Genomic DNA, 25,382 nt, shown 5'->3' on the forward strand with positions numbered 1-25,382 from the left:
TCCACAACAAAAACTAATACACACAATCTATTAAAGGAATGAGAATATATAAGTATAAAATATATGGATGAGCAGTGACAGAGCAGTTAAGATGTAATAGATAGTAAAGAATAGATAGTGAAGGATACAGTATACAGTATATACATATGAGATGAGTAATGCAAGACATGTAAACATTATTAAAGTGGCATTATTAAAGTGACTAGTGATCCAGTTATTAAAGTGGCCAATGATATCAAGTCTGTAGGTAGGCAGCCGCCTCTCTGTGCTAGTGGTGGCTGTTTAACAATCTGATGGCCTTGAGATAGAAGGTGTTTTTCAATCTCTCTGTCCCAGCTTTGATGCACCTGTGCTGACCTCGCCTTCGGGATGGTAGCGGGGGGAACAGGCAGTGGCTCCGGTGGTTATTGTCTTTGATGATCTTTTTTGCCTTCCCGTGACATCGGGTGTTGTAGGTCCTGGAGGGCAGGTAGTTTGCCCCTGGTGATGTGGTGTGCAGACCGCACCACCTTCTGGAGAGCCCTGCGGTTGTGGGCGGTACAGTTGCCGTACCAGGCAGTGATACAGGCTGTATCGCCTGGTACGGCAACTGTACCGCCCGCAACCGCCTGGTACGGCAACTGTACCGCCCACAACCGCAGGGCTCTCCGTGCCCACAACCGCATCTGTACTGTGCTCTGTACCGCATCGCATCAAATTTTCTAACAATACGGAGGGCTACGTATAGCTCCGCATTGACATGATTGGTTGACGGTAGGTGGGGGGGGGGGGGGGGTACGTCCTGTATAAACACAAACACACTTCCTTGACAACTTCTTTCACAATAGCTCTGCTCTGCTTCGCTAGGTGCAAGAAGCATGAAAGCCCTGAAGTATGAAAGCCCTGCAGAGGCTGCATCGTAGTAAATGCTGTACTGCCTCTTCAGTTGAGCCTTTAAGATTGCATGTAGGCCTACAGTAGACAGGTTAGATATAGGGTGGGAACCATGGTTTTATTTTGTGTTTCCCAGGGGACCCTAATTGAAGAAGGAGATGACAGAATGCATAAAACCACCCGGACGGCCAGGGATGGAGTTAGGGATTGAGGCCAAAGGCAGGGGCCAGTCTGCCATACTATTTTTGTCCAGACATCATCAGATACATGGCTACACATACATGTCCTCTTCCTCAATGACGATGGCAGTATTATCAGAAGCACCTGTCTTTTTACTAAAGAAATGTGTTAACTAAGGTAATTTAACTTAAAATGAAATATGATTAAATATGACTTTTCTCTGCCCTGCTCTGAAAGCGCCTAATTTCTGCAGTTTAATTTCAATAAAAATCATATCTCATGAAACAATGAATGGGAACTCTGTCAGGGTGGAATAGTCCATTATTATGAACCAGTTCATGGATGATGAATGACACTTGTTACTTCTATTATAAGAAATACTTGGATTATATTCATATTTATATGAAATATATGTATATGTATGAAAATACATTATTGATCTATTAGGAATTATTATGGATTCATTATTATGGGGGTTGCACAGCTCACAAGGCCCTTTGAGGATGTGAGGCCTGAGGTAATTGCCTCTTCTGCCTAATGGTATGTCTGCTACTGTGGACAACCAGATGAGAGCTTGTCTGGAGGCAAGAGTAGAGGTTGCAATGCCAATGTATTTCTTTGAGGGCAACTATTTTTAGGACCAGTCTGTTGAGGACAAATGTTTGGGCTGTGGTAGACTTTTTCTGAGAAGGTATGCGTTACATTGACCTCGTTCGGGAGCATCACATCCATGATGCTTTGTGGGTAAATGGTGATTGACTGATCTACAAATAACAATAAGTAGTTATTTATGATGCAAGGGGATTTGTAGATTAGTCGGTCAGCAGATCGCCTGCACTGTTGGTTGCAATGTCGAAAAAGCCCATTAACTTCTGGGAGAACAATTTATTTGACATATTCGTTTTATTGCAGACTTTACAAAAACACAATGACATTGAAATGTGCACAGAGAAACGTCAACCAGTCACCCATTTCTTGGCATTCCAAAATACTATTACTGTAAATTACTGGTTGTTGCTCTCTATAGAAAAAGAAAATATGATTCATGTAATTACAAAGGGGTCTTTATATTCCAAACCCCACAAGGCCTAGTCTAGTGCAAAATCAGTTGAGAACTTCACAGATTGTGGTTATGCCTTCTCTATTAGCCTATAGGCCTAGACATGTCATTTTCTGACCAGCCTCACACAGTTAAACAAAAATAAATCAAATTTAAACAAGGATGAAAAGATATGGAAGAGAGGTGGATAGCTACTAATGTGACAATCAACAGTTGCACAGTCACAATGAATGAACTACACTGTATTTGAAAGGTTCAAGGGGAAATTTCTCCACCTAGTGGTTAACAAAAAAGAAACGCTGAAATATACTGAAGGATGATCAACTTTTCAAACTTGTACCTCGATTGAAGGTCAATTATTTGTATACATACTGTATATGGCTCTTGAACACACTTTTAAATGATATCAGGACATGTTTACACATCTAATATGGAGCTAAAAGACTTTGACTTTGAACATTTTGCAGATTCACATTTTGTAGGCACTTTTGCATAGCTCTTCATTATTTGTACCTGAGTGCATACAACCCTCTGTAATTATTGGTCTAAGCGTCTGTTGAATGGAGAGAAATCAGTTATTTTGGCACAGCTGTCCCTTGTTTCTGTTTGTATGCCATCAGGATTAAACACATAGAAAACAGTTGCTCCTGCTATATTTGAAGGTGATATAATGCACAATGGATTCCATTGCAGGGATGTGTGTCACAATTTCACTTTCCAAACAACATGACAGCTGCAAATAACCTCCGTCACTGGATGCCAGGGATCGGGGCAACACTGTTTGGTCAGACCCCTGAGGATAGGGTATTGTCCTCCTATGACAGCAGTGTGTGCATGTGTGTGTTTTTGTGCATGCGTGTTTACATTTGCAAGCTTGTAAATGTTTGTGTTATTATAATGGGCAGCTGGACAGACAGTGGGACAGTTTTTAGCATAGTGAATGTGCAAGTTTAAAGTACAATATTCTCAGACTTTAAAGGTACTTTAAAACATCAAAAACATACAATGCAATTATCTGTTATTTATTTGAAGGCTTTTTCCACACAGTGATTTAAAAGGTATATTTATATTTTGCTTCCATGTCAATATTTGATCAACGTTATGAAAGTCCACGTTTCAAGCTTGGCCAACCACTTGTTGCTCTAACAAAAACAACCAGTTCTCCCAGCACCAACGGTCACAGTCTCAAAGCTCAGTCCAATATGCAGAAGTTCTCAAGATCCATTCAACCCACTCCCAGGGAGCTTACAGATCCCAATGTCTTTCTTCCTGTAGTGCTCATGGAGTCCTAGGCCAGGCAATCTTCCACAGTTTCCCCAGATTTGGGCTGAATGGAGCCCTTCACTTGGAGTTTGCTAACACATCCATCTTTAGCCCCCGTGTCTGCCTTGCCTGCTCCCCTTCTCTGTCTCTGGCTGGGTATATAGACCCAGCCTGCTCCACTCTCCTCTAAGCAGGGCATTTCTCTCTCTGTGTGTCTGAAAGTCCTCTCCCTCCACACCTTCTAAGCCCCTCTCTGTCTCTCTCTCTCCGTCTGTCTGGTTCTACACGGCCAGGTCGTCTGGTCGAACCCGGCTGCTGGTGCTGCTGATCTTACTGAGACTCTGTTTGTCCTTCAGGTACGCGGTATGCAGTAAGGGTGGCGCAGAGCACCCGCTGGGCATCTCCCCTGGCACCTGGGTGTAGTTCATCCTCAGGAAACCTCCCTCTCCCTCCAGGTCGTCATGGGAATGGTGACGCTCGGTGGCCATGTTGACGGAGTTCTGCTGGTGCGCCATTCTGTTGTTGAAGGGGTGAGGAGGCATGGAGTTCATGGGGTTCACAGGGGCCAAGGGGGTCATTGTCCCCGACAACACCAAGCACTGGCGGAAGTCAGGGGGAGGGGTGCAGCCTGGGGAGTTGTGACTGGTTGGGTTGTCGGCGTCCCTGGTGAAGGGGATTGCCACAGCATTATGAGTGGTGTTTTTGAGGGAGGCACGAGTGCGTCTGCACTTCCTGTACCGCCTGTAGGCCAGGTGGTAGAGCTCGACCACAGAGAGGAGGAGGGAGACACCTGCCACCACCAGCATGAAGACGATGAATACGTTCTTTTCTGTTGGCCGGGACATGTAGCAGTTGACTGGGTTGGGGCAGGGCCAGGCCTTGCAGTGGTACAGAGCCCTGAGGAAGACTCCATAGATCATGTACTGGACCACGATGAAGATCACCTCCATCACAGTGCGGATCAGGATGCTCAGAATGTACGTGGATAACAGCGCCCCCCGCAGGCGAACTCGCCCAGATGCCTCCAGCACCTTCCCACAATCCCTCTGCTGGAGATACACCTTCTCCCCCGATACGCTCCCCCCCTCTCCCTTCTCCTCCTCCTCCTCCATCCCCTCTGTCTTCTCCTGCTCCCTCCTTTTTCGTTTCTCATCCCTCCGCACTATGTGCATGGCGTGACCCATGTAGATCAGTGATGGTGTGGACACGAAGACGATCTGTAGGACCCAGTAGCGGATGTGTGCGATAGGAAACGCCCGGTCATAACAGACGTTGGTACAACCAGGCTGCTGGGTGTCGCACAGGAAGTCACTCTGTTCGTCTCCCCATGAGGACTCAGCGGCTGTGCCCAGCACCAGGATCCTGAAGATGAAGAGGACGGTGAGCCACACCTTCCCCACCGACGTGGAATGTTCCTGAACTTCCTCCAGGAAGTTCCCCAGAAGACTCCAGTCCCCCATGTCTGTTCACTCGTCACTGGTCACTGGCACACCTGAGAGAGGAGGAGAGGGAGAGAGAAAGATAGAGAGGGGCAGGGTATGGGTAAAGGAGAGAGAGAGAAATGGGTCAAGGAGGGAGGGAGAGAATGGAGAAGAGATAGAAAGATAGGTAGTGAAGAAAGAAAATGGGCAGAGTAAAGAAAGGAGACAAAATGTAGATTATGATCGACCATGACAGCCTGGAGACCCCTTATCCTGGTGATAAAATGACCAGTGTGTGTGTGGCATGGTATAAATAGCCTGTGATCAGCCTGGAGACTTGGACACGACACAACGGCCTGAGAATGAACCTTTCCCACATCACACACAAACACAATGTATGTTTTATGGCATTTCGAAGTAAATAGTGAGGTCGTTTCTGAGAAATTGTATTTGGATGTTTTTGTTGCTATCCCTGACACTGACCCATTATAACCCAGATAATATATGACAGACAGAGCGATTGATGGACCATAGGGCAGCACAAGGATAGGAGCTAATCGTTCCTAATGTTACAAATGGAATTCTGTGACAATCTTCATCATCTCCAGAGCACCTGGCAACAGTCCTCGGTCACCATGTTTGAACCGGTTAATTGACGTCTTTGATGTTTGATGTTTTTCACTCTCTCTACACTTTCCATCTCTAAGTTCCACTCCTCCTGTGATTTATATGTGTGTGCGTGTGTGTGTGTGTATGTTTATGTGTGCCTGTTTGTATGTGTGCGTGTGTGCGTGTGCATGTGATGTTGCCCCTTGACCTCAGTGTGAGAGTTAGGGTGAGACCCCAAAATGGCAGTGACAGGCTGGTGTGTGTCTAATACCCCTATAAGGCATCTCAGTGGACAGCTTTGTGGGTGTCATAAACGCCCCAATCATCCAAGGGTTAAACCAATCCATCAGTCCTCAACAGGAAACATCAGAGAGACAGAGAGCTGTCTAAATATATACCCAGAGCACGATTTAGGATGGCAATGAGTAACTAATAACAACGAGTTAGAGCAGAAAGGATGACGGTAGAACAGTCTGAGAGTTTTTTCCACCATTTCAGCCTCAGACTCACTTGTACTACTAAGTACACACTGAGTGAACTAATCTGAATTTTACTACAAATACTTTACTACAAATACCTCCACCCACACACGCATACAAATACACACAAACATATCTTACCGTGTGTGTCATATCCCATTGATAGTTATCCATAAAGCTGGTTTGAAATGTTAGTTGAAATTCTCTTAGAACATGATTAAGACTGAACGTTGAGTAGGACACTGGCTCCATCTTATCTGCCTCTCTCACCCTCCCTGTGAAGTGACCATGACCATGAGACGTTTTGCAGTTCTCTCTCCCTGGTTTATGGCAGCAGGATGGAAACCGGGTGGTGCTCCAAGCAGAGTCAGTGCTCTTATCCCCCCAGGCGGATTGCGTTTCAGGGAGGGGAGAGGGGTGAGGAGGGGAGGGGAGGGGAGAGGTTCAATGAGACTGGAACACTGGAAAAAGCACCACTATGAGAACAGGAGAGGGGAAATGTTAGCGGTGTCCATCCATGCCTTGAGCTCAGAACTGATATGTAGGAGAGTTAGCTAAGCTAGAACCCTTAAATTCCATGCTCCCTAAATGCTCGCAAAGTAATTGAATTCGCCACAGGGTCTTTAAAAAAACTCTCAATATCCAACTATCAAATCAACACAGCTTTGGCTAGCTATAATGCTTTCTTGGCATTAGATAATGTGTGTACAGCAAGCCACAAAAAAACAGGTGTAGCTAGCCTAGACAAGAGGAAGGGAGTGAGAGCCTGGCCTTAACAATAGCAGGAGGTAGGAGTTAAAACAGTCATGTTGCTACCAGGCTGGACTGACAACGGGTTTCCTCACAAGTTTACAACACAACCTACAGGCTGTCTAGCCTTGCTGGTCAACATTAGCTACATTATTAGGACCATGATGAAGTCAGAAGTATACATAGACTCCTATAGACTAATGTTGTGCTTAGTTAGTTGAAGTAAGTTATGGTATGTTCAGACAAAGTTTGCTCAAAGTGGTGAGGTCGTCTTTTGTTATTGTTCTTCATTCTGTGTCTTGAGCATTCCAGTAAGCTTTAGACCCGCACCCTTAAGAGTCACTCTTGATATTTCTGACTATGTTTATTTCTCAGACTTTATTTTAATTATTTTTTGTTCCCAGACAGAGTTGGCATGGTCAGTCAGAGGAGGGTAAGAGGGGTGAGAGGTAGAAGCACGGCCACCGGGGGCACAGACCTGTCACTGGAGCAATTATTAGTCTGTCAGTCTGTCTGGACAAACACACATACACACCGGCAGTAGAGTGGTGGGAACGGAATCTTAGCTACACTGAGAAACGGGGACAGAGCGGATATCTCAATCGGTTGGAGTAGGCCCGAGCGGTCTCAGTGTCTGCCTCCTTTACTTTACTTCCTGTTCTTATTCTCAGAGGAAGCAATCCAAAACAATATGATTTCCTAAAGACAAGCCACTTAAAAGGAAACCTCCCTCTTAATAACTCGTAGTTGAGAAGAGAGCTAATTTGATATGAATGGAAAAGGAGGAGTGGTGGAGCTGGATGAGAGGAGTTATTGTTTTTTAGAAAGTGGTTGGCTGAAGGTAAGACAGTTTTGTTTAAATACAATGGGGAGGGATGCACTGCATTGAAAAATATGTTAACAAAAATGACAAGTTTTACGTATGTGTTATTACTAGTCAAAAGAGAAGTTCCAGTCATTTGTCCTGATGTATACATAGCACCACCTGGTATCTTCCCATCTTTGTCGTCACATCTGAGATTGTTCCATTCCCAGATGCCCAGTAATAAATAGGGATTTACTGTAATACACTGGTAGCACCATGGATCATCTGTACACTGTCATAGCTGTCGTATTGGTTTATAATATCTGTCTCCGAGTAATGGGCTATGAGGTATGTAACACTGAGCACACTGGGTATTGCACATCACTCAGCTACGTCTCTTTGACATTGATCAGAGCACAGGGGACGTTACAGAGCAGGTAGGCAGATGAGCCAATAGGCTGCGTCGGCATGGAGAGAGTCTGTGGTCTGTATTGTACTATATAGAGAAAGAGAGTTATTGTCAATAAAAGAGAGTAAGATAATCCTGTATGTTTAGAGATGGAGGGATGGGGTTGTGGTTGGACAGTAGGCCTACACACTTTGCATTGAGTGAGGTTGCACTTCATTTAGTGAACACACTGTAAACGGAGGGCTACAGAGGATTGGAAAAGTGGGTGTCATGACTTAACTCTTACCATAGGGACCTGTAGTGGAGCAGCCTATAGACAGAGAGTGGATCAGGAAATAACAAGAGAGACACACAGAGTGATGTGGACAACCTGTGGTCCAATATAGTAGAGGTAGAATCTTGGCTGGTATTTACAGCCGTTTATACATACATGGACATTGAGTTGACCTAGGCTGGAGAGCAGCCAGGCTGTATTCCTTAGAGATGAAATGGCTAGCAAACTGCATTGCTAGTGTGTGTTGGTGACTGCTGTTCCACTGCAGTGCAGCTACAGACCCAGCAGCAGCAGCAGGGCTAACAAAGCCATTGGAATGAATGCAGTGTGTTCTCTCCATGCAGGGCAGGGCAGGGCAGGCAGCAACACAACAACAATAAATCCTGTCTGACGCCTCTCCTCTCTGCCTGGGCTCAAAGCATTGCCTTAGAGGGCAGTTAGTCCTTCTCCAGCTGGAGAGCCACCACTCCAAATGCTGAGTGTAAGACTTTTTTCTGCGCTAACAAGTGACGTTTAACAAGTGATGACTCACTTGAAAACCCTAACCCACAACCCCAGTTAGTCCTCTATCAAGTCTTCAATGCTCTATCTTTGCTTACCACAGGTATATAGACTCCCGCAAGAGTACTATCAGAACTGGTCGGTCTACCATACTGAACTAAATGAGAGAAAAGTGATCCCCTCACACCGACAAGTCAATTAGAAAACTTTACACAGGCTTGTTGAGAGAAATCAGTCTTGCTACAAAACAGCCACCCCCCTCCATACCCTATTCTTTCCAACCCCTTCCCATCACAACCCTGTTCTCCCTCCCAATCTCCCCCACCCATAATCCCCAATCTCTCCCTCCTCTCATGTATCCACCAGATGAGAACAACAGGGGGCAGGGTTGATTTATACACATACTCCCTTTAATGCTATCAGTAGTCTGACCAACTGACGTGCACCTTTTCTGTTCTTATAGAGGACAACACTATATATAACAACAACATACAGTATATAACAGCAAAAATATATATAACTAGAATATATATAACAAGAATATCCAGTATATAACAACAATATATAGAACAACAATATAGATAACAACAGTAGATTTATTTATTTTATTTAACTAGGCAAGTCAGTTGAAGAACAAATTCTTATTTTCAATGACGACCTAGGAACAGTGGGTTAACTGCATGTTCAGGGGCAGAATGACAGATTTGTACCTTGTCAGGTCAGGGGTTTGAACTTGCAACCTTCCGGTTACTAGTCCAACGCTCTAACCACTAGTCTACCCAGGCAGCAGCAATAACAACAATATATAGGAAAAACAACAATATATATAACAAGAATATCCAGTATATAACAACAATATATAGAACAACAATATGTAGAACATCAAAATATAGAACAACAATATACAGTATTTAACAACAATATACAGTATATAACAACAATATATAGAACAACAATATGTAGAACATCAAAATATAGAACAACAATATACAGTATTTAACAACAATAAATAGACCAACAATGTACAGTACCATTCAAAAGTTGGGACAAATCTATTCATGCATGGGTTTTTCTTTTGACTATTTTCTACTTTGTAGAATAATAGTGAAGACATCAAAACTATGAAATAACATATATGGAATCATGGGTTGAATATATTTGGATTTGTTTAACACTTTTTTGGTATCTACATGATTCCATATGTGTTATTTCATAGTGTTGATGCCTTCACTATTATTCTACAACGTAGAAAATAGTCAAAATAAAGAAAAACCCTTAAATGAGTAGGGATGTCCTACTTTTGACTGGTACTGTTTATAACAAAAATATATATAACAACAATATACAGAACAACAATATATAACACAACAATATACAGTATATAACAACAACATATATAACAACAATATACAGTATATAACAACATTATACGTAACAACAATATATAGAACAACAATATATAGAAAGTATTCAGACCCCTTGACTCTTTCCACATTGTGTTACATTACAGCCTTATTCTAAAATGTATGAAATTGTTTTTTCCCTCATCAATCTACACACAATACCCCACAAGGACAAAGTAAAAACAGGTTTTAAGAGATTTTTGCAAATGTATAAAAAATACAAACTGAAATATCACATTTACATAAGTATTCAGACCCTTTACTCAGTCCTTTGTTGAAGCACCTTTGGCAGCGATTACAGCCTCGAGTCTTGTTGGGTATGAAGCTACAAGCTTGGCATACCTGTATTTGGGGAGTTTCTCCCATTCTTCTCTGCAGATCATCTCAACCTCTATCAGGTTGGATGGGGAGCGTTGCTGCACAACTATTTTCAGGTCTCTCCAGAGATGTTCGATCGGGTTCAAGTCCGGGCTCTGGCTGAGCCACTCAAGGACATTCAGAGACTTATCCCGAAGCCTGCGTTGTCTTGGCTGTGTGCTTAGGGTAATTGTCTTGTTGGAAGGTAAACTTTCGCCCCATTCTGAGGTCCTGAGCGCTCTGGAGCAGATTTTCATCAAGGATCTCTCTGTACTTTGTTCCATTCATCTTTTCTTCGATGCTGACTAGTCTCCCAGTCCCTGACGTTGAAAAACATCCCCAAAGCATGATGCTGCCACCACCATGATTCACCGTAGGGATGGTGCCAGGTTTCCTCCAGACGTGAAACTTGGAATTTAGGACAAAAAGTTCAATCTTGGTTTCATTAGACCAGTGAATCGAGTTTCTCATGGTCTGAAAGTCCTTTTAGTGCCTTTTGGCAAACTCCAAGCTGGCTGTGATGTGACTTTTACTCCGGAGTGGCTTCCGTCTGGCCACTCTACCATAAACGTCTGATTGGTGGAGTGCTACAGAGATGGTTGTCCTTCTGAAAGGTTCTCCCATCTCCACAGAGGAACTCTGGAGCTCTGTCAGAGTGACCATCGGTTCTTGGTCACCTCCCTGACAAAGGCCCTTCTCCCCCGATTGCTCAGTTTGGCCGGACGGCCAGCTCTAGGAAGAGTCTTGGTGGTTCCAAATTTCTTCCATTTAAGATTATTATTAATTTTTTTGCCTTTGTTTAACCAGGTAGGCAATTTGAGAACAAGTTCTCATTTACAACTGCAACCTGGCCAAGATAAAGCAAAGCAGTTCGACACATACAACAACACAGAGTTACACATGGAGTAAAACAAACATACAGTCAATAATACAGTACAAAAACAAGTCTATATACAATGTGAGCAAATGAGGTGAGATAAGGGAGGTAAAGGCAATAAAAAAGCCACGGTGAATGCGCAATGTAGAAATACTGGGGTGCAGACAACAGGCCCTCCGATTTGACACACTGAACTCTATCGGAAAAGTAGTTGGTGACGGGCTATATCTGTTCCTTGTTCTAAATTTCTTGAATATGGCATGCTTATTTAAGGTGGTGAGGAAGGCATTTGTGAAGAATAACCAGGAATCCTCTACTGACGGCATGAGGTCGATTAGAAAGGCCTGCTCGCTGAAGTGTTTCAGGGAGCGTTTGACAGTGATGAGTGGAGGTCGTTTGACCTCTGAACCAGTAAGGATACAGGCAATGAGGCAGTGATCGCTGAGATCTTGGTTGAAAACAGCAGGGGTGTATTTAGAGGGCAAGTTGGTTAGGATGATATCTATGAGGGTGCCCGTGTTTACGGCTTATGGTTGGTACCTGGTAGGTTCATTGATAATTTGTGTGAGATTGAGGGCAACAAGCTTAGCTTGTAGGATGGCCGTGGTGTTAAAGCATGTCCCAGTTTAGGTCACCTAGCAGCACAATCTCTGAAGATAGATGGGGGGGGGGGCAATCAGTTCACATATGGTGTTCAGAGCACAGCTGGGGGCATAGGGTGGTCTATAGCAAGTGGCAACGGTGAGAGACTTGTTTTTAGAGAGGTGGATTTTTAAAAGTAGAAGTTCAAATTGTTTGGGTACAGACCTGGATAGTAGGACAGAACTCTGCAGGTTATATCTGCAGTAGATTGCAACACCGCCCCCTTTGGCCGTTCTATCTTGTTTGAAAATGTTGTAGTTAGGGATGGAAATTTCAGACACGGTCTTCCTAAGCCAGGATTCAGACACGGCTAGGACATCTGGGTTGGCAGAGTGTGCTAAAGCAGTGAATAAAACAAACTTAGGGAGGAGGCTTCTAATGTTAGCATGCATGAAACCAAGGCTTTTACGGTTACAGAAGTCAACAAAAGGGAGCGCCCGGGGAATAGGAGTGGAGCTAGGCACTGCAGGGCCTGGATTAACCTCTACATCGCCAGAGGAATCGAGGAGGAGTAGGATAAGGGTACGGCTAAAAGCTATGAGAATTGGTCGTCTAGGACGTCCAGAACAGAGAGTAAAAGGAGCAGGTTTCTGGGGGCGATAAAATAGATTCAAGGTATAATGTACAGACAGAGGTATGGTAGGATGTGAATACAGTGGAGGTAAACCTAGGCATTGAGTGATGATGAGAGAGATATTGTCTCTAGAAACATAATTGAAACCAGGTGATGTCATCGCATATGTGGGTGGTGGAGCTGAAGGGTTGGATAAGGTATATTGAGCAGGGCTAGAGGCTCTACAGTGAAATAAGCCAATAAACACTAACCAGAACAGCAATGGGCAAGGCATATTGATGTTAAGGAGAGGCCTGCTTAGCCGAGTGATCATAAGGGTCCAGTGAGTAGTGAGGTTGTTTGGGGTCACGGGCAATTCAGACAGCTAGCTGGGCCATGGGTAGCAAGCTAGCATAAGACGGAGGTCTGTTTTTAGCCACCTTGTGCGTTTCCGTTGGTAGATTAGTGGGGTTCCGTGTGGTAGAGGGGACCAATCCAATTGGCAAAATAGTTATAGTTATAGTGGCCCAGGAAAATTGTCCCATAGACCTATTCAGCTAGCAGCCGATATGCTCAAGACAGCTAACGAATTATGGGCCACAGTTAGCAGATGGATGCTCAGGTTATGTCACGACGGAGGGGCCAGGTGAATAACTCCCTCGGGCAGATAACATTGGTAGTCCAGTCGTGAAGGCCCGGTGGGGCTCCGCATCGGCAGTAAAACGGGTCCGGCTAGGTTATTGAAGCCCAGGAGTGGCTGATGGAACTCTTCAGCTGGCTAACTCCAGGATAATTGGTATTTGCAAGCTCCAGGTGAAAATGTCCAGAGCTTGCGGTAGGAATCAGGGTATATGGAGAGAAAATAGGTCCGGTATGCTCTGGTCTGAGTCGCGTTGTACAAGACTGGCGATAGCATTCTGAGCTAAGGATAGCTGATGACTGCTAGCCGTGGTTAGCTGAATACTAACGTTAGCTAGTGAACTGGCTAACTTCCGGCTAGCTTTTGTGTGGATTTCAGATTTGAGGTGAATAATACTTTTAAAAGAAACAAACTGATTCGCACCACGTTTGGTGAGGCGGGTTGCAGGAGAGTGTTTTGAAGTTACGTTTTTAGAAAAAAATATATATACGACGAGGACAAAGGACGTCTGACTGCTACGCCATCTTGGATGAAGTGATGGAGAGAATGATTGTGATAAGGTTGCGTCTAGGTGGTAGGTGTAGGGGTCAGACGCAGGAGAGCAAGGATGTCTGAGAAGCGTGTTTTAATAAGAAAGTCCACCAACACAGGAATGGCACAATCGAAAAAGGTACAACGCCCTCGATAACAGAGAACCCATACAAATGCACGGAGGAACAAACAAAGTTTCGACAATCACACACTTAAGAATCTGTGAAAACAAATAACGGTATAACCTCACCGAGCACATCACAATGAAAGACTTATCCCGCACAAACTAGGCAGGCAACAGGGTACATATATACACACAGAAATTAACGCAAATGAAAGCAGGTGTGAAAAAGAACCATAGACAAAACAAACAGAAAAGGAAAAAGGGATCGTGATGGCTAGTAGACCGGCGAGCACCGCCCGAACAGGGAGAGGAGCCACCTTCGGTAGAAGTCGTGACAATGATGGAGGCCACTGTGTTCTGTTTTTTATTTTTATTATATATGCAAAAATTTCTAAAAACCTGTTTTTGCTTTGTCATTATGGGTCATTGTGTGTAGATTGATGGGATTTGTATTTATTTAATCAATTCTAGAATTAGCCTGTAGCGTAACAAAATGTGGAAAAAGTCAATGGGTCTGAATACTTCCGAATGCACTGTAGAACAACAATACTATACAACAATATATGGAACAACAAAATATAGAAAAACAATATAAAGAACATCAATATACAGTATATAACAACAATATATATAACAACAATATGTAGAACATCAATATAAAGAACAACAATATATAGAACAACAATATACAGTATATAACATCAATATATAGAACAACAATTTGACTACCACAGCATCTTAAAAACATTTAGACCCTCACTTTAAGAGCCATAGGTTTACACTGGGAGATTCCATGCAATGTTGTTCAAATGAAACTCTTAGCAAAGAAGCAATATGCCTTGTCCATTAAGTATGTATTAGTGCCATTATGTATGGCTGAAAGGGCCCGTTTTGTCAGATGGTATATGTTACTGTATGTCTGGTTGGTAGACCAAGGATTGTAATGTCCTGTATCCATGTTACTGCATGTGTCTGTTTAAGATGGAAGACATTGACAAATCTGGTAACATACTGAACTAAACACCCATGGCCATTAACACAGTTTTCTTTATTCTTTTTATGTAGTCCTTGACCTGGATGTTTTAAGGTCTATCTATACCACTGTAGAAACAAAGCATACCATGTCACTGTATGCCACAGTTTGCACTTTAAGTAGATGTATACAAACCTCTGCCAACGACGCTTTGAAACCGAAATATCCCCACTAATAACAGTCCCGCTTGCATGTACTGTGCAGTGACAGCATAGCAACAGCGGCACAACCTCAGGGAAATATTAAGAAAACTTCAAATCCCCCTCCTCCCACCTTTCTCTTTGAAGTCCCAGTGCACTGCTTGGTGTACCATTAGAGAACAAAGATGTTGGATAAGGATGCCACACTCACCCTGAAATAAACCAGGTGCCCAATCGTTGTTTTGGTTTTAACAGACAGTACCAGTAAAAAGCGTTTTCTTTATTTTTACTATTTTCTGCACTGCAGAATATTAGTGAAGACATCAAAACTATGAAATAACACACATGGAATCATGTAGTAACCAAAAAAGTGTTAAACAAATCAAATTATATTTTATATTTGGAATTCTTCAAAGTAACCACCCTTTGCCTCGATGACAGCTTTGCACACTCTTGGCATTCTTTCATCCAGCTTGATGAAGTAGTCACCTGGAATGCATTTCAATTAGCAAGTGTGCCTTGTTAAAAATTATTTGTGGAATTTCTTTCCTTCTTAATGCATTTGAGCCAATCAGTTGTGTTGTGACAAGGTAAGGGTAAAATACCATGTCCATATAATGGCAATAACAGCTCAAATAAGAAAAGAGAAACGACAGTCCATCATTACTTTAAGACATGAAGGTCAGTCAATGCGTAAAATTTCAAGAACTTTAAAAGTTTCATCAAGTGCAGTCACAAAAACCATCAAGCGCAATGATGAAACTAGCTCTCATGAGGACCGCCACAGGAAAGGAAGACCCAGAGTTACCTCTGCTGCAGAGGACAAGTTCATTAGAGTTACCAGCCTCAGAAATCAACATCAACTGTTCAGAGGAGACTGCGTGAATTGCTGCAAATAAACCACTACTAAAGGACACCAATAATAAGAAGAGATTTGCTTAGGCCAAGAAACACAAACAATGGACATTAGACTGGTGGAAATCTGTCCTTTGATCTGATGAGTCCAAATTTGAGATTTTTGGTTCCAACTGCCGTGTCTTTGTGAGACGCAGAGTAGGTGAACAGATGATATCTGCATGTGTGGTTCCCTACGTGAAGCACGGAGGAGGAGGTGTGATGGTGTGGGGGTGCTTTGCTGGTGACACTGTCAGTGATTTATTTAGACTTCAAAGCACACTTAACCAGCATGGCTACCACAGCATTCTGCAGCGATACACCATCCCATCTGGTTTGGGCTTAGTGGGACTATCATTTGTTCTTCAACAGGATAATGACCCAACAAGGAGATTGATGGAGTGCTGCATCAGACCTGGCCTCCACCCGACTTCAACCCAATTGAGATGGTTTGGGATGAATTGGACCGCAGAGTCACGGAAAAGCAGTCAACGTGCTCAGCATATGTGGGAACTCCTTCAAGACTGTTGAAAAAGCATTCCAGATTAAGCTGGTTGAGAGAATGCCAAGAGTGTGCAAAGCTGTCATCAAGGCAAAGGGTGGTTACTTGGAAGAATATCAAATATCAAATATATTTTGATTTGTTTGACCTTTTTGGTTACTACATTTGTGTTATTTCATACTTTTGATGTCTTCACTATTATTCTACAATAAAATAAATAAAAACCCTTGAATGAGTAGGTGTGTCCAAACTTTTGACTGGTACTGTCATGTACTGTCATGTTGTGTCTTGTCTCTGTCCTTTCCCTTCACCCTGTCTCCCTCTGCTGGTCGTTGTTAGGTTACCTTTTCTCCCCCTCTTTCCCCCAGCTGTGCCTTGTCTCCTCCTAACCACCTCGTCACCCCTTTTCCCACCTGTTCCCTTTTTCCCTCTGATTAGGTCCCTATATCTCTCTCTGTTCCTGCTCCTGTCCTTGTCGGATTCTTGTTTGTTGTGTTTCATGCCTGAACCAGACTGTCGTCATGTTTGCTGTAACCTTGTCTTGTCCTGTCGGAATCTGCCGGTCCGTCTGAGCCTACCTATGTTTGGTAATTAAAGAAGCTCTGTTTAAGTTAATTCGCTTTTGGGTCCTCATTCACGCACCGTAACAGAAGAATCCGACCAAGAATGGACCCAGCGACTTCGGATCCTCTCCACTCAGCCGTCGGGATCCAGGGAGCGATGCTAGGCAGACACGAGCAGGAATTGTCTGCTGCTCGACATGCCGTTGAGACCCTGGCCACCCAAGTCTCCAACCTCACAGAACAGGTTCACCATCTCCGCCTCGATCCACCGGCCACTTCCAGGGCTTTCGAATCTCCGGAGCCCAGAATCAATAACCCGCCGTGTTACTCTGGGGAGCCCACTGAATGCCGCTCGTTCCTCACCCAGTGTGATATTGTGTTTTCTCTCCAGCCCTACACTTTCTCCAGGAGCACTGCTCGTGTCGCCTACGTCATATCTCTCCTTATTGGACGGGCTCGTGAGTGGGGCACGGCAATCTGGGAGGCAAGGGCTGAGTGTACTAACCAGTATCAGGACTTTAAGGAGGAGATGATACGGGTTTTTGATCGATCTGTTTTTGGGGAGGAGGCTTCCAGGGCCCTGTCTTCCCTATGTCAAGGTAATCGATCCATAACAGACTACTCTATTGAGTTTCGCACTCTTGCTGCCTCCAGTGGCTGGAACGAGCCGGCTTTGCTCGCTCGTTTTCTGGAGGGTCTCCGCGCAGAGGTAAAGGATGAGATTCTCTCCCGGGAGGTTCCTTCCAGCGTGGATTCCTTGATTGAACTCGCTATTCGCATTGAGCGACGGGTTGATCTTCGTCACCGAGCTCGTGGAAAGGAGCTCGCGTTCTCCGTTGCCCCCCTCTCCGCATCACTACCATCTTCCTCTGCCGGCTCGGGTGCTGAGCCCATGCAGCTGGGAGGTATCCGCATCTCGACTAAGGAGAGGGAACGGAGAATCACCAACCGCCTCTGTCTCTATTGCGGTTCCGCTGGTCATTTTGTCACTTCATGTCCAGTAAAAGGCCAGAGCTCATCAGTAAGCGGAGGGCTACTGGTGAGCGCTACTACTCCTGTCTCTCCTTCAAGATCCTGCACTACCTTGTCGGTCCATCTACGCTGGACCGGTTCGTCAGCTTCCTGCAGTGCCTTAATAGACTCTGGGGCGGAGGGCTGTTTTATGGACGAGACCTGGGCTCGGGAACATGACATTCCTCTCAGACAGTTAAAGGAGCCCACGGCCTTGTTCGCCCTGGATGGTAGTCCTCTCCCCAGGATTCAGCGTGAGACGCTACCTTTAACCCTCACTGTTTCTGGTAATCATAGTGAAACCATTTCTTTTTTAATTTTTCGTTCACCTTTTACACCTGTTGTTTTGGGCCATCCCTGGCTAGTTTGTCATAATCCTTCCATTAATTGGTCTAGTAATTCTATCCTCTCCTGGAACATCTCTTGTCATGTGAAATGTTTAATGTCTGCTATCCCTCCTGTTTCCTCTGTCTCTTCTTCACAGGAGGAGCCTGGTGATTTGACAGGGGTGCCGGAGGAATATCACGATCTGCGCACGGTGTTCAGTCGGTCCAGGGCCACCTCTCTTCCTCCACACCGGTCGTATGATTGTAGTATTGATCTCCTTCCGGGAACCACCCCCCCCCGGGGTAGACTATACTCTCTGTCGGCTCCCGAACGTAAGGCTCTCTAAGATTATTTGTCTGTAGCTCTTGACGCCGGTACCATAGTCCCCTCCTCCTCTCCCGCCGGAGCGGGGGTTTTTTTTGTCAAGAAGAAGGACGGGTCTCTGCGCCCCTGCATAGATTATCGAGGGCTGAATGACATAACAGTGAAGAATCGTTATCCGCTTCCTCTTATGTCTTCAGCCTTCGAGATCCTGCAGGGAGCCAGGTTTTTCACTAAGTTGGACCTTCGTAACGCTTACCATCTCGTGCGCATCAGGGAGGGGGACGAGTGGAAGACGGCGTTTAACACTCCGTTAGGGCACTTTGAATACCGGGTTCTTCCTTTCGGCCTCGCTAACGCTCCAGCTGTCTTTCAGGCATTAGTCAATGATGTCCTGAGAGACATGCTGAACATCTTTGTTTTCGTTTACCTTGACGATATCCTGATTTTTTCACCGTCACTCCAGATTCATGTTCAGCACGTTCGACGTGTCCTCCAGCGCCTTTTAGAGAATTGTCTTTTTGTGAAGGCTGAGAAGTGCACTTTTCATGCCTCCTCCGTCACATTTCTCGGTTCTGTTATTTCCGCTGAAGGCATTAAGATGGATCCCGCTAAGGTCCAAGCTGTCATTGATTGGCCCGTCCCTAAGTCACGCGTCGAGCTGCAGCGCTTTCTCGGCTTCGCAAACTTCTATCGTCGTTTCATCCGTAATTTCGGTCAGGTGGCAGCTCCTCTCACAGCCCTTACTTCTGTCAAGACGTGCTTTAAGTGGTCCGTTTCCGCCCAGGGAGCTTTTGATCTCCTCAAGAATCGTTTTACATCCGCTCCTATCCTTGTTACACCTGACGTCTCTAGACAGTTCGTTGTCGAGGTTGACGCGTCAGAGGTGGGCGTGGGAGCCATTCTTTCTCAGCGCTCCCTCTCTGACGACAAGGTCCACCCATGCGCGTATTTTTCTCATCGCCTGTCGCCGTCGGAACGTAACTATGATGTGGGTAACCGCGAACTGCTCGCCATCTGGTTAGCCCTAGGCGAATGGCGACAGTGGTTGGAGGGGGCGACCGTTCCTTTTGTCGTTTGGACTGACCATAGGAACCTTGAGTACATCCGTTCTGCCAAACGACTTAATGCGCGTCAGGCGCGTTGGGCGCTGTTTTTCGCTCGTTTCGAGTTCGTGATTTCTTATCGTCCGGGCTCTAAGAACACCAAGCCTGATGCTTTGTCTCGTCTCTTCAGTTCTTCAGTAGCCTCCACTGACCCCGAGGGGATTCTCCCTGAGGGGCGTGTTGTCGGGTTGACTGTCTGGGGAATTGAGAGGCAGGTAAAGCAAGCGCTCACTCACACTCCGTCGCCGCGCGCTTGTCCTAGGAACCTTCTTTTCGTTCCCGTTCCTACTCGTCTGGCCGTTCTTCAGTGGGCTCACTCTGCCAAGTTAGCCGGCCACCCTGGCGTTCGGGGTACGCTTGCTTCCATTCGCCAGCGTTTTTGGTGGCCCACCCGGGAGCATGACACGCGTCGTTTCGTGGCTGCTTGTTCGGTCTGCGCGCAGACTAAGTCCGGTAACTCTCCTCCTGCCGGCCGTCTCAGGCCGCTTCCTATTCCCTCTCGACCGTGGTCTCACATCGCCTTAGATTTTGTCACCGGACTGCCTTCGTCAGCGGGGAAGACTGTTATTCTTACGGTTGTCGATAGGTTCTCTAAGGCGGCTCATTTCATTCCCCTTGCTAAGCTTCCTTCTGCTAAAGAGACGGCACAAATCATCATCGAGAATGTTTTCAGAATTCATGGCCTTCCGTCAGACGTCGTTTCGGACAGAGGTCCGCAATTCACGTCTCAATTTTGGAGGGAGTTTTGCCGTTTGATTGGGGCTTCCGTCAGTCTCTCTTCCGGCTTTCACCCCCAGTCTAACGGTCAAGCAGAACGGGCCAATCAGACTATTGGTCGCATCTTACGCAGTCTTTCTTTTCGCAACCCTGCGTCTTGGTCAGAACAGCTCCCCTGGGCAGAATACGCCCACAACTCGCTTCCTTCGTCTGCGACCGGGCTATCTCCTTTTCAGAGTAGCCTCGGGTACCAGCCTCCGCTGTTCTCATCTCAGTTCGCCGAGTCCAGCGTCCCCTCCGCTCAGGCTTTTGTCCAACGTTGCGAGCGCACCTGGAAGAGGGTCAGGTCTGCACTTTGCCGTTATAGGACGCAGACTGTGAGGGCTGCTAATAAGCTTAGAACTAAGAGTCCTAGATATTGTCGCGGTCAGAGAGTTTGGCTCTCCACTCAGAACCTTCCCCTTAAGACGGCTTCTCGCAAGTTGACCCCGCGGTTCATTGGTCCGTTCCGTATTTCTCGGGTCATTAATCCTGTCGCAGTTCGACTTCTTCTTCCGCGATACCTTCGTCGCGTCCACCCGGTCTTCCATGTCTCCTGCATCAAGCCCGTCCTTCGCGCCCCCGCTCGTCTTCCCTCCCCCCCCCCCCATCCTTGTCGAGGGCGCACCCATCTACAGGGTCCGTAGAATTTTGGACATGCGTCCTCGGGGCCGTGGTCACCAGTACCTCGTAGATTGGGAGGGGTACGGTCCTGAGGAGAGGAGTTGGGTTCCCTCTCGGGACGTGCTGGACCGTGCGCTGATCGAGGATTTCCTCCGTTGCCGCCAGGTTTCCTCCTCGAGTGCGCCAGGAGGCGCTCGGTGAGTGGGGGGGTACTGTCATGTACTGTCATGTTGTGTCTTGTCTCTGTCCTTTCCCTTCACCCTGTCTCCCTCTGCTGGTCGTTGTTAGGTTACCTTTTCTCCCCCTCTTTCCCCCAGCTGTGCCTTGTCTCCTCCTAACCACCTCGTCACCCCTTTTCCCACCTGTTCCCTTTTTCCCTCTGATTAGGTCCCTATATCTCTCTCTGTTCCTGCTCCTGTCCTTGTCGGATTCTTGTTTGTTGTGTTTCATGCCTGAACCAGACTGTCGTCATGTTTGCTGTAACCTTGTCTTGTCCTGTCGGAATCTGCCGGTCCGTCTGAGCCTACCTATGTTTGGTAATTAAAGAAGCTCTGTTTAAGTTAATTCGCTTTTGGGTCCTCATTCACGCACCGTAACAGGTACTGTATATGTATGAGATGGAAACTGTTTGAGGTCTGAGTGACCCTCCTCTCTAAGCACCGGGAGCATCCCCTGGATTAACATTGACTATTAGTTTAATCATGAATGGGGGGGGGGGGATAGAGGGTGACAGGGGGGCCACATGACTGCTACTTACAGAGCAGTGAGCCACCAGCAGGCCATGGGGATTGGGAAGCCATAAATCAGTCACAGTCTCACCCCTCCAGACACCACACAGCTAGCCAGATGATCTGCTACCTTACATGGAGGTCTGCCTTCTCATCTGCCCACTAACTGTACAGACCCACATGAGCTATTGTTTTAACTGCATAGTGTTACTGGGTCGCTCAGACCAGACACCAGCCTGTTGCCAGAGGGGAAGACAGTTGATCTTATCTATTTGATGTTTGATTATCAAGTACCTTTATTTAAGTTAAGTTTTGAAAGGAAATGTTCTGTTATTGCACATATTTCTAGTTTGATTATAAAGTTGAGGTTCATATTTTCTGTGGTTATCAGGATTATCAAATTGGATTAAATCCATAATTTAATTGTTTTTATGTCACTAGTTTGTTTTCATGGAAAAGAGGGTAGAGAGTGAGGCAATGTCAGTAGCATACAGAACAGAGACCAAGTGTTACTTCAGATGTTTTACTGTTATCACTCCGTTTCCAAAGGTTCTTCTAGTGAACAGGGTTGTGTCAGACCATGGAATGTTTGTGCCATACATTAACACTATTATAATGCTCTTTCTTATCAATAGCATCAGTATTTCCATCTGCACTGAAATGCATGCTTGTTATCATTTACTGTGTCAGTTTTCTCTCTTGTGTTTAGAAATGATAGGAAGTGAAGATTGCCCATCTCTGCCTGGCTTCTATATAAACTCTAATGACAAGGTGCTGTGTCATGTGTCATGAGACTATGTGCGTCTACGAGGTAAACAAAGAGCTATAGCTACACCACTGAAAAAGGTAGACATCTGTCACCTAAGCTGTAGAACATATGGGTACTCTTTAATGCCAAATTGGTATGTGTCTTGTATTTGTTAATGATGCCGTTTTGATAGTTCATGATATTTCATGCCTTTTCAGTTTACTTATTTGATGACAATGGATAATTTCTTGTAGATTTTTAATGGTGGTATAGCTGTATGAATATCCCTCATTGTCAGCAGCATGCTGATAAACACAAGAAAGAAACCTTTTGTAATATACACTGAGTGTACAAAACATTAAGAATACCCCCCCCCCCTTCTGGACCCTTCTTGATACGCACAGAAAACTGTTGAGCATGAAAAACCCAACAGCGTTGCAGTTCTTGACACAAACCAGTGAGCCTGGCACCTACTACCATACCCTGTTTAAAGGCACTTATATTTTTTGTCTTGCACATTCACCCTCTGAATGGCACACACACAATCCATGTCTCAATTGTCTCAAAGCTTAAAAATAATTATTTAACCTGTCTCCTCCCCTTCATCTACTTTGACTGAAGTGGATTTAACAAGTGACATCAATAAGGGATCATACTGTAGCTTTTACTTGGATTCACATGGTCAGTCTATGTCATGGAAATATGTTTTGTACACTCAGTGTAAGGTTTGATATTTCAGCTGTGTCATTTTACACAGCTGAACGTTGAAGTAGTTTGTTCAATCAAATTCCAATCAAATGTATTTATAAAGCCCTTTTTACATCAGCTGATGTCACAAAGTGCTGTACAGAAACCCAGCCTGAATCCCCAAACAGTAAGCAATGCAGATGTAGACGCACTGCGGCTAGGAAAAACTCACTAGAACAGCAGGAATCTAGTAATAAACCTAGAGCGGATCCAGGCTCTGAGGGGTGGCCAGTCCTCTTCTGGCTGTGCCCGGTAGAGATTATAACAGCACATGGCCAAGATGTTCAAACGTTCATAGATGACCAGCAGGGTCAAATAATAATAATCGCAGTGGTTGTAGAGGGTGTAACAGGTCAGCACCTCAGGAGTAAATGTCAGTTGGCTTTTCATAACCGAGCATTCAATGTTAGAGACAGCAGGTGCGGTAGAGAGAGAGAGTCGAAAACAGCAGGTCAATACATTGTTAAAGTATATTTGCCTCTTGAGCTGCTGGCTGGATGAATTATACTCTGGAGGAGAGGTATATGACTGGAGCTGGTGTCACAGAGAAACACAGCCAAAGAGTTTGAGTGAGGGAGAGAGAGAGACTAAAAAGTGAAAGGGAGAGAGAGCGAGAGAGATAGAAAGAAAGAGAAAAAGAGAACGGGAGACCGGGGAGGAGAGGGACTGAGAGTAACAGTGTTTCTGGGACAATAGAGCTACTAATGCACACCAGAACCCCTAGAAATTGTCCCTACACTCTTGTCTGTGACAGAGACTTCACGGCTATGGACCAGCGCCCTGTAAATGCTCTGTCTCAAATAGTAACTGACAGAGACACTGCGTATGATGCTTTAGCACAGCAACAATACAGCAACAATACAGAATTAATAAAAGAGACAGAAGTTATTTAGGATGCCTCTTCATACACCTGTATGATGCCTGTGGAGTGCACCTAAGAAAAGAGACTCTTTCCCTCCCACTGGGCAAAAACTGGTTGAATCAACATTGTTGTTTTCCCATCATTTCAACAAAATAAATCTACGTGATGATGTTGAATCAACATGGAAAACTGATTGGATTTGCAAGAAGTCTTCAACGTAAGGGAAGTGTGACTTCTTTTCCCCAACCTTTAACCTAAATTCAATGACATGGTGAAATGTTTAGTTAATTTCACATTGAATTCACAGTAGTTGACAACTCAACCAAATGTAAATCACAACTAGATGTTGAAATGACGTCAGTGCCCAGTGGGCTGAGGTTCCTTTATCTCCTTTGAAGTGTCCCCCTTATGTTTGTATGCACGATCGAAGGTGATGTGGTGGTATTTACCTGTTCTTGCTGCAGATGGTGATGGCTGTCAACACTGAGGAAGAGGGTCCTTGGAGCTGCTTCTTAGCAATGTCTTCCCCTCAGAGATGGATGGAGTGGAGGATGGAGGATGGGACCGGGACGTAGAGGAGTGGTGACCTGGTCGGATGAGTGGAGATGTGCTGGCTTGGAGGACAGAGGTTGGTGGAGGTCAGTGATGCTGAGTCGTACCTCTTGCAGACAGCATCAGATGTCATCAAAAGGAGCTGGGTAAAGTAGTGTAGAGTAAGATCTGTGCAGAGTATAGTAGGATCTGAGTAGATTAGAGTAGATAGGATAGGATCTGAGTTGAGTAGATAGGATAGGATCTGAGTAGAGTAGATAGGATAGGATCTGAGTCGAGTAGATAGGATAGGATCTGAGTAGAGTAGATAGGATCTGAATAGAGTAGATAGAATAGGATCTGAGTAGAGTAGATAGGATAAGATCTGAGTAGAGTAGATAGGATAGGATCTGAGTAGAGTAGATAGGATAGGATCTGAGTAGAGTAGATAGGATAGGATCTGAGTAGAGTAGATTAGAGTAGATTAGATAGGATCTGAATAGAGTAGATAGAATAGGATCTGAGTAGAGTAGATATGATAGGATCTGAGTAGAGTAGAATAGAGTAGAGTAGATTAGGATAGGATCGGAGTAGAGTAGAGTAGGATCTTTGTAGAGTAGAGTAGAGTAGAATAGAGTAGAGTAGAGTTGAGTAGTATCTTTATAGAATAGAGTGTAGTAGTGCTGGAGCACTGTGCCGTCCCAGGGTGAGAATGCTAGCCTGCGCAGGGGGCATGGG

General features: G+C 45.1%; 1 protein-coding gene across 2 annotated transcripts; it reads right to left on the bottom strand.

The window, feature by feature from the left end:
* Nucleotides 1–1,937: 1,937 nt before the first annotated feature.
* LOC110520452 (gap junction alpha-5 protein) lies at nt 1,938–25,039 on the bottom strand. 2 transcript variants are annotated; one of them, XM_021597779.2, is made up of 2 exons: nt 24,563–25,039; nt 1,938–4,868 (listed from the first exon to the last, which is right to left on the bottom strand). In XM_021597779.2, the coding sequence occupies exon 2, from the start codon at nt 4,834–4,836 to the stop codon at nt 3,658–3,660; it is 1,179 nt and encodes a 392-aa protein (XP_021453454.2). In that variant the 5' UTR covers nt 4,837–4,868; nt 24,563–25,039; the 3' UTR covers nt 1,938–3,657. The 2 variants fall into 2 exon arrangements, with proteins under 2 accessions (XP_021453454.2, XP_021453455.2); XM_021597780.2 differs by lacking the exon at nt 24,563–25,039 and adding an exon at nt 6,027–8,360.
* Between the last annotated feature and the right edge of the window lie 343 nt (nt 25,040–25,382).

Source organism: Oncorhynchus mykiss, chromosome 3, assembly GCF_013265735.2.
Source record: "Oncorhynchus mykiss isolate Arlee chromosome 3, USDA_OmykA_1.1, whole genome shotgun sequence".
Lineage (NCBI taxonomy): Eukaryota > Metazoa > Chordata > Actinopteri > Salmoniformes > Salmonidae > Oncorhynchus > Oncorhynchus mykiss.